This window comes from Vigna unguiculata, chromosome 2 (assembly GCF_004118075.2).
Source record: "Vigna unguiculata cultivar IT97K-499-35 chromosome 2, ASM411807v1, whole genome shotgun sequence".
Classification (NCBI taxonomy): domain Eukaryota; kingdom Viridiplantae; phylum Streptophyta; class Magnoliopsida; order Fabales; family Fabaceae; genus Vigna; species Vigna unguiculata.
In genome coordinates, this window is record NC_040280.1 from 5,996,679 (window position 1) to 6,006,175 (window position 9,497).

The window sequence follows — 9,497 nt, forward strand, 5'->3', positions numbered from 1 at the left end:
TGATTGTTTAGGGTCACTTAGAAATCTACTTACAATTCCAACGCTGTAGGTAATCTCAAGTCTGCTATGGCATATGTATCGTAGGCTTCCAATCATCTGCCTATATAGAGTTTCATCCACCGAGGCTTCAATTTCATCTTGTATAAGTTCCAAGCTAAGCTCCGCAGGTGTTTCTGCTGGATTACAATACAACATGTTGAACTTCTTTAACACTTCCAGGATATACTTTCTCTGATGCATGATAATTCCTCTCCTATCATAAGCAAACTCCAGTCTTAGAAAATATGATAAGGCACCCAAATCAGTCATTTTAAATTCTCTTTTCAGATCTTCTTTCAATTGACCTATGCAGATTGAACTACTTCCAGTAACTAATAGATCATCCACATACAAACAGATTAGCACTATCTCTGTAACATTTAAAGACTTGACATACACTCCATACTCCGTGGCGCACTTCAGGAAACCAACTCTATGAAGGAAATTGCCAATCCTTTTGTTCCACGCTCTTGGTGCTTGTCTTAGGCCATACAAAGCCTTTCTTAATCTTAACACCTTATGTTCATTGCCCTTACTCACAAATCCAGGAGGTTGAGTAATGAACACTTCTTCATCCAGCGTTCCATTTAGGAAGGCGGACTTGACATCCAACTGCCACAAACTCCAATTCTTCCAACTAGCTAGAGCCACAATCAGTCGAATGGTCTCCAGTTTGGCTACTGGAGCAAACACTTATGAAAAATCAATTCCCTTTCTTTGCATAAAGCCCTTTGCCACTAATCTTGCTTTGTACTTTGCAACTGATCCATCTGGCTTGAGTTTAGTCTTGAACACCCACTTTACCTCAATGGGTACCTTGTCTCTTGGCAGATTTACCATCTCCCAGGTCTGATTTTTTTCAATGCTCTTTATTTCATCCTCCAAGGCAATTCTCCACACTTCACTTGAAATAACTTCATCAAGACTTACTGGTTTAGAATTGGCCATCAGGGCCAGGTGTTGGACCAGATTGCCATCGTCAGGATACATCTGATAATCTTAAAGGCTTGAGGGAAACCTTCTTTGTCTTGTTGGTCTGTCATTTGATTTTCCTTCTATGCACTGGGTGTTGGTCTTGATATGACTGTCTTCTTCCCAGTTAAGTTCCACTTCTGCAGACGTCGTGGAAACCACTTCATACCAAGATCTGGACTGCTCAAAATGAACATCTCGACTAAAACATACTTTTCTTTCTTTGGGACTGTACAACTTATAGGAACCAATAGAATTATACCCTACAAATATCATTGGCTCTCCTTTATCATCTAGTTTTCTTCTCCTCTGATCTGGTATGTGTTTGTAACACAATGAGCCAAAGATCTTCAGATTTTTGACAGATGGTTTGACACCAGTCCAAGCCTCTTCCGGAACCATTGAATTAAGCCATTTGGTGGGGCAGGGATTCAACATGTACACTGCAGTCATGGCAGCCTCTCCCCAAAAGCTGTGTGGTAAATTCTTCTTCTTAATCATGCTTCTTACCATGTTTAGAATAGTGTGGTTCCTTCTTTCTGCCACTCCATTATGTTGTGGGGTGTATGGGGCTACTACTTCATGTACAATTCCCTGTTCTTTACAGAAACTTTCCATTTCACCTGAAACAAACTCCCTACCACCATTAGTTTGTAACACCTTCACAACTTTACCAGACTGCTTCTCAACTAACACTTTAAATTCTTTAAAGATTTTATACACCTCACTCTTAGCTTTCAACAGGTATATCCATATTTTTCTGCTGAAGTCATCAACCAATAGCAGAAAATACTTATTTCCTCCCAATGAGGGAACTTCAAATGGTCCACATACATCACTATACATAACTTGTAGTATTTCACTACTTCTTGATGTAGTGAAATTACTAAATGAGGTTCTGAACTGCTTACTAATCCAACAATTTTCACAAACCTTTATAGGAGTCTTGATCAATGGAAGACCACTCACCAATTTTTCAAAACTCATTCGACTCAAGTCTCTGAAATTTAAGTGCCCCATTCTTAGGTGCCACAACCAGGATTCATCAGTATATACTGCAACAGAAAAGCATTGAGTATCAAGGTTGTTTAGGCTAACCTTAAATGTTCTGTTCCTGGCTAATGGCACTCTAATCACAGTCTTCTTTGCTGCGTCACAGACCTCAAGAAGGTTGCCAACTATTCTCACAGAATATCCTTTCTCTAACAATTGACCCATGCTAATCAAATTGCTTTTCATCCCAGGCACGTATAAGACATCATAAATGATGGCTTGTTTACCATCTTGCTTCGTCACAACTACATTTCCTGCACCTTCGGCTTGTATGACCCTGTTGTCTGCAAACCTCACAGTACTTTTCTTCCTTTCATCAAGATCGACTAGCCACTTACGATGGCCAGTCATGTGATTTGAACAACTGAATCAATATACTAGATTTCATCACTCAACCTCTCTGGTTGGGTGACCATCATCAAGATCACGGGTTCCTCTGATGCCTCACTACTCTCCTCCTTCACTATATGCGCTTGATAGTTTGTCTTTGACTGATTATCCCCATAATCGGAACTATTTGGTGTTGTTTTACATTCCATTGAGAAGTGACCAATTCTATTACAATTGAAACACTTTATTCTCTTTCTATCAGTCTTTCTCTTTTCTCCTCGCCAACCATTGGAACTTCGTTGCCTGTTATCAGAATGATCATCGTTACCTTTTTCTTGATCTTGATTCTGACCACCTCTTCCATATCCACCTCTAGAGTTTCTCCCGCGACCTCGACCTCGGAAACCACCTCTAGAATTTTTTCGATCATTGGGCTTCTCTGAATCTCTCTCCAATAATCTTTGTTCATGTGCCTTTAAGCAACCTTGAAGTTCTTCGACTTTCATCTCTTCAATTTTCTTTGTCTCTTCAATCGTGACCACAATATGGTCGAATCTTGGATTGAGAGTCCTCAAGATTTTCTCAACAATAGACCTATCCTTCATTTTCTTTCCGCAGCCCTTCATTGGATTCGTATGAGTGATAACCTGATTAAAGTACTCTGCTATTTTCTCGTTGCTCTCCATTTGCGTCAATTCGTATTGACGACACAAAGTTTGTAACCTAACCTTCTTCAATTTCTCGGCCCCTTCATTACATTGCTCCAAAATCTTCCAAGCTTCTTTTGAAGTTGCAGCCCCTGCAATCTTTTCGAAGTGTGGTTCGTCAACACACTGATGAATCAAGACGGTTGCTCTGCAATCTTTCTTCTTGTTTTATTTGTAGGCACCTTCTGTTCATCTGTTGGAGATTTACCTAGGGCTGGAAATCCCTCTTTGACTATCTTTGCCACATCTTGAGAACCAAAAATGGCCTTCATCTGCACACACCATCTGCTCCAGTTCTTTCCATCAAGAACAAGGAGATTTGTTGAAAACGCACCAGGTCCCATCCTCGAACCTTTGCTCTGGATACCAGTTGTTGGAACAGAAAGGCACCGCTAAAAGGAAAACTGCTCTGAGAAGATTTTATTTAGACAAAGTGAAAGTGTCTAATCACAATAATGGTGAGCAATGTATACAATTGAATGAAAGAAAGGACTTATATACAAGTCAAGACCGAACAAACTAAAACAGATTTTTTAATCACAACCTAACAATATTCACATTAACTCAAATAACAACAATAATTTCCCAGTTCTTCCTTCAAAAATTCGAAAAACAATAAAAAAAATATATACATTTCTTGTCACACCACCACGAATTCACCTAGATTTCACAATCGCACTTCACCCCGCTTGATGGTTTGCTTGCACAACAAAACTGATGAAACGAAGACGCAGAAAACCATGACCCTCTCCAAACACTCTAACAACGACAAAACAACTATCTGAATTTGTTTTTCTCTTCCCTATTTATAATCTTACACTGTTATTATAATTTAAATTTCTTACTTTATTGATTGAATCTTGGTTTTGTTAGATATGAAAGTTGAATTAATAATTATTCAAACTTGCATCTCACCATTTAGATATGATATTTGATCTTATCTTAATTTTACTTTTGAGTTGCTTTTGTGTTTTAATTTTGATTCAATTTGTATTTTATTTTGTTCTACTCCTAGACTTCTAATTTTAATTTAAACAATACAAATACCCAAACTTAAATACAATATACATATATCATCTTTAATTAATGTAGTATTTTATATTACAAAGTTTAGAAGAAAGAAAAACTTAATATCTTTGATTTAAATGATTTAAAGAACAACATTGAATATCAGCTGATAAAGAAAAATGTTTCCTTTTGATAAAGTTAGGAACCTTGAGCTGAAAGGATATCTTCATATTACGCTTATGGAAAAAGTAAAAGCTATACAACACGCAAAAGAAGCCAAAGTAAGTAATTGAATAAGTTGTTATTGTCATAAAACTAAAATGAAAAGTGGGAATCACAAGAAAATGTATAAATGGTTCTGGAAGTTCTTCATCCTAATACCCAACAACTTTAGAGTTTGAGCATGTTTAGATAAAGGTTCCCATTTGCCCCCAATGAATTTATGGTACCTAAGAGACTAGAGTTTGTGAAATTTGGAGTTTACACATGCTTCAGAATGATACATTCATATGGAATGAGTGGGAAAATTTTCATCCTTTCTCTATTATTTAAAGATTTCGAAATCCCTTACAAACCATCTAATTTGTTAATAAAACAGAATTATTTTCACTATATGTAAATTGCTGGTAGACAAGATGGTTTTGCATAAAAATTATTAAAGGTTGAAAAATATAAAACTATCCCATATAAATAAAGTAAAATCTATTAAGGTGAAGATGACATTAAACACACTTTAAAACATTTTGGGAGTTGTAACAGGGTATTGATATTAAATACGATTTGTGCATTATTAAAACATAGTGTGATTAAGTAGGACAACGGTGTGGGACGTGGGATGAGGATGGGTTTGCTATCCAAACTCAAAGAAAAAAATAATCTCATTCATATATCCAAATTCAATTCAACTAAATGTCAAATTTTTGTTTCATCTTTATTCTCAAATCAAATTCAATGGATATTAAATTTTTATGTCCTCTTCATTTTTACCTGACAACACTTTTTTATTATTTTAATATCAATTAAGATATATATATATATATATATATATATATATATATATATATATATATATATATATATATTTATATATATATATATATATATTTATATATAAAGATTATTTAATAAATTATAAATATTTTAATAATTTAAACAATAATAAAAATGAAAAGGAAATGAATATTATGACACAAAGAAGATATGTATATATTTATCATCATCTTCATATTTAACTAAAAAGTTTATATATTACTCGTATCCATACATAATTAATATATAAATTTTTTGTCAAAACAAAAACGAGTTAAAATCATATTTATGAGATGAATTTATTTATCATCCCTAAATGATACACCTACAACTGAAATCCTCTGGTAATCGACGTAACTACAAATTATTTTTAAGATAAGAATTATGTGTGGAGACTTAACGATAACCATACCTATATCTATATCAATTGATATGGAAATTTTCCATTAAAATGGAGAAGGATTCGGGCGGACAATAGTTATAAAAACATGTTTATTTATCATATCTAAGTAGTACTGATGCAACTCGAGTCCTATGGTAATACATGTAAATACAAAATGTTTTTAAGATAGGAATTATGTGTAAAGACTTGATATAGCAACTGAACCTAAAATATTTTGATAAATAATTAAGTAATGGAATAAATAATACCCAATTTCAAAATATTTTGATAAATCTTTTTTCAAATATAATTCATTAATGATTTTATAACATGATATAATAAAACAATTGTGGCATCTATTTCTTTTATAAGCAACTAATATTAATTATCAACATATTATCATTCTTTTTAAATTTGTTTTGTAGTCAGTTCAATTTTATCTTTAATCTTTTTATTTAAAAAATATTTATTAATCTTTTTAATTTATGTTAAAAAATATTACTCTCATTTAATTCTTCACTTCTAGATTAATAAGAATGAAAAAAAAAGTACACAATGAGCAAAACTAAAATATTATGTTTTAAATATAAAATTAAAATATTATGACAATAATTTCCATAATAAATATTAAAATATGAAATATTCTTTTTTTAAATAATTAAATATCAAATACTCTCTTTAATATAGTATGTCATTTTTTTCTGTTCTATAAAAAGTTTTTAAAATAAAAGATATAACAATTTAACTTTTTCATAAATTAAAATAAAAAGCTCAATATCAAAATATAATATTTTTCAAGAAATTAATTTTAATTTAACAAACAAAATCCATTTTATTCTTTCTTCAAACATGATAATATGATAATAGAAATATGTGGATAAATAACATTTCATACAATAAAAAGAATCCACAAACAAATTAACAAAAAAATAAATAAAGAGCATGACAATAAAAATAATAATATTACTGTTATCCTCTTAAAGAACAAGGTGAAGGAAAAAGATTGTAACAGTTGCGAGCCAACCTGATGCAGTCGAGGCGGTGGAAGATCTCGGCGTTCGGATCTCTCTCCATCACCACGTCCGACACGGTCACCTGCACACCGCCTTTGTACCGGCTCAGTCTGCCCCTCACCCTCGCAACTGCTCCAAACTTCACCACTTCGACGAAGCGCGCAGCAAGCTCGTGGCGACGGCGGCGCACGACGGAGGGGGAATTGGCGTCGTTAAGCCACAGCACGCAGGGGACGCATCCGGTGCCGTCGTCAATGGCGAAGCAGAGGAGCCTCTCGGGCTTGAGGTGGCGCAGGGTGACAGTGCCAAGGGTTTCGACGCGCGAGATCGGGATTCCTCTGCGGAAAAACGACGTCGCAGCGTCGGAAGAACATGAAGGAAAGTGCGTCAAGGAGAGGAGATCGAAGGCGAGAAGTTTGACGTGCGTGTTCTGAAGTGCCACTGCATTGTTGTTTCCATTTTTCATCTCCCTCAACTTTCCCTCTTTCTCTTTTTTTTTTTCTTCTCTGTGTAACTTGTGTCTTTTACATATTCTAATTGGTCAAACTTCTTCAGCGTGGTTACCGAAATTAATATATAATTTAAAAATAATAAAATAATTGAAATTCATGTTGAGCCTAAAAAATAAAAAGGAAAACCATACTTCAAATTATAAATATCTATAATTATATATAAATAGATTTAATTTTTTAGCACATTTTATGATTCTAATTTTATTATTTAAAATATACTTATTTATTAAATTTTTAAAATTAACAATTATTTTTTATAATTTTTTCTTTTATTAAAATTTATTTTTTCATTTTTATTTTATTTATTTTATTTTATTTTTAATAAATATAAAAAAAATTATATAAACTTAATAATACTATAATATTATCATTTATTAATATAATATTAAATATATTTAAAAAATGTGTTGACGGTAATAATAATAATACAAATCCAACTTCGACCACTGTATGTTTCTAAAATTATAATTTTATATACTTCACTCGAAAATTAATGGAAAATCTCTTTTAAATTTTGAAACTTTTAATAAAATATATTTTATGTTAGTAATAATTTTAAAGAATGCGTTAAATTAATACTCTTTGATCAATTTATATTCTGAAATATATTTAAATTTAAAAAGTATAAGATAGATAATGTAGAGAAAAATAAAAATAATAGCTTAATGTTAGTGATATCCTAAAATTTAAATAAGAAAAAAAGTGTTTTAAATGTAGTAAACTAGTTTTTAGAAAAACAAAATATAAATTTATTGTAATAAATATTAATATATTTTATTTTTAATAAATAAAAAAGTATTATTTCAGTATAATATTTATTTTTATTTAAGTTTTATTAGTGATTATATAATTAAGTACATATTTAATTTATTAAAAATTAATATTTTATGTTAAGGTTGTAATTATTTTTTTACATTAAAGAAAATATATTAATATTACATTTGATTATTTATATTAAAAAATAATGTGATATAACATAAACAATTTTTTAATTTAAAATTATATTTTATTATAATTAAAATATCATGTTATATTTATTAGATAGAATACGGTAAATAGTTAAAGTTTTTAGTAAAAGTACGAATTCTATAGAAATATAGATAAATGTATTTTATTAACTAAACTATTTTAGTCATTGACTCTGGATTCATACTTTCTAAAACTAAATTTTTCATATTTGAAAACAAAATCCAGTATACTATTCTAGTAATACTATATCGTTTAAAAATCAGGACTGAAAGAATCCTTTATTATAATGTTTAAGACGGTGTTTGTAACGTACCAATTAAATAGATAAAATCAATTTAAATTAACGCCACATATATTAAATATTCAAAGAGTGTGGAAAGACGAGATATGACGTATACAATACCCCAACATATCCATAACAAAAGAAAGAGGCACTACGCTGCCTAACCCAAATAACATAAATCAACAACAACAACAGTTCTCGTACAGAAAGGTAAATCTAGATAATAAACTTCTTCAGCTGAGGGCTCCATAGTGAGTCCATACCCGTCCATGACCATCAAGTTGTAGCATCTCCATCGCCATTACCACTGCCTCGGGTTCTCACATCTGCTCACATCAATAAAATTGATGATCATTGCAAAGGAGGAAGACCACACACAACATTCAAGCAAGCAAAAGGGTAAGCTAGTGCATAGAGTTCATACATCATAATAATCATCATTCAATCATAAAATCAAGCATAAATGACTGGAACCCACACATGATATACCAAACCCCTTCAAAACTACAAGACTTGACTATCCGGATACACAATATGAGGCACCACCACAAGACAGTGGAATTAAGTCCTAACAGTGAGGCATCACCACGAGGCCTTCGCGGAATTACACCCTTACAAGAGGCACCACCATGTGGCCTACGTGGAATTACGTCCTGGCCTTGAGACACCACCACGATACTCGTGTAGAATTACGTCCTTATGTTGAGGCACCACCACGAACTCTCACCACGAGGTTCATGGACTTAAGTCCAAAAGGGGAGGTGCCACCAGGGACTCCCATTAGGAAGGTCCATAGAATTACGTCCAACAGATGAGGCGCCACCAGGAGCTCTTACTACAAGAGTCATGGAATTACGCCCTACCCACACTTTGTACATGTCTCCAACCAATCAGAAAGATCCCACGATACCAATAACATGCATAAACAACCAATCATACTTTTCATGCTTTCCAACTCACACACCCCAAAGCAATGTATCACTTTCACTTCAACCCCATATAATAATCAAGGTATTATCCCTCAAACCATTTATGTAAGATGTCCAAACCAAGCAAACAAGCAACCACATCATTGACCATTCACATCAAAGCACATAACTCGCCCCTGCCTCGCTCAGGCTAAAAGACCTTGCTCAGGCGAGAGAGATCCCCTCGCTCAGGCGAGTCCCCTCTCGCCTAGGCGAGAGTTCGAGCATTGGA

General features: G+C 32.9%; 2 protein-coding genes across 2 annotated transcripts; both read right to left on the reverse strand.

Moving 5' to 3' along the window:
* Positions 1 to 2,441: 2,441 nt before the first annotated feature.
* LOC114174407 lies at positions 2,442 to 3,445 on the reverse strand. Its single transcript, XM_028059247.1, has 2 exons — positions 3,310 to 3,445; positions 2,442 to 3,193 (listed from the first exon to the last, which is right to left on the reverse strand). The coding sequence occupies exons 1-2, from the start codon at positions 3,443 to 3,445 to the stop codon at positions 2,442 to 2,444; spliced, it is 888 nt and encodes a 295-aa protein (XP_027915048.1).
* Positions 3,446 to 6,378: 2,933 nt separating this feature from the next.
* Positions 6,379 to 7,099, reverse strand: LOC114174229 (CST complex subunit STN1). The gene has a single exon (XM_028059024.1). The coding sequence runs from the start codon at positions 6,997 to 6,999 to the stop codon at positions 6,490 to 6,492; it is 510 nt and encodes a 169-aa protein (XP_027914825.1). The 5' UTR covers positions 7,000 to 7,099; the 3' UTR covers positions 6,379 to 6,489.
* Positions 7,100 to 9,497: the final 2,398 nt, after the last annotated feature.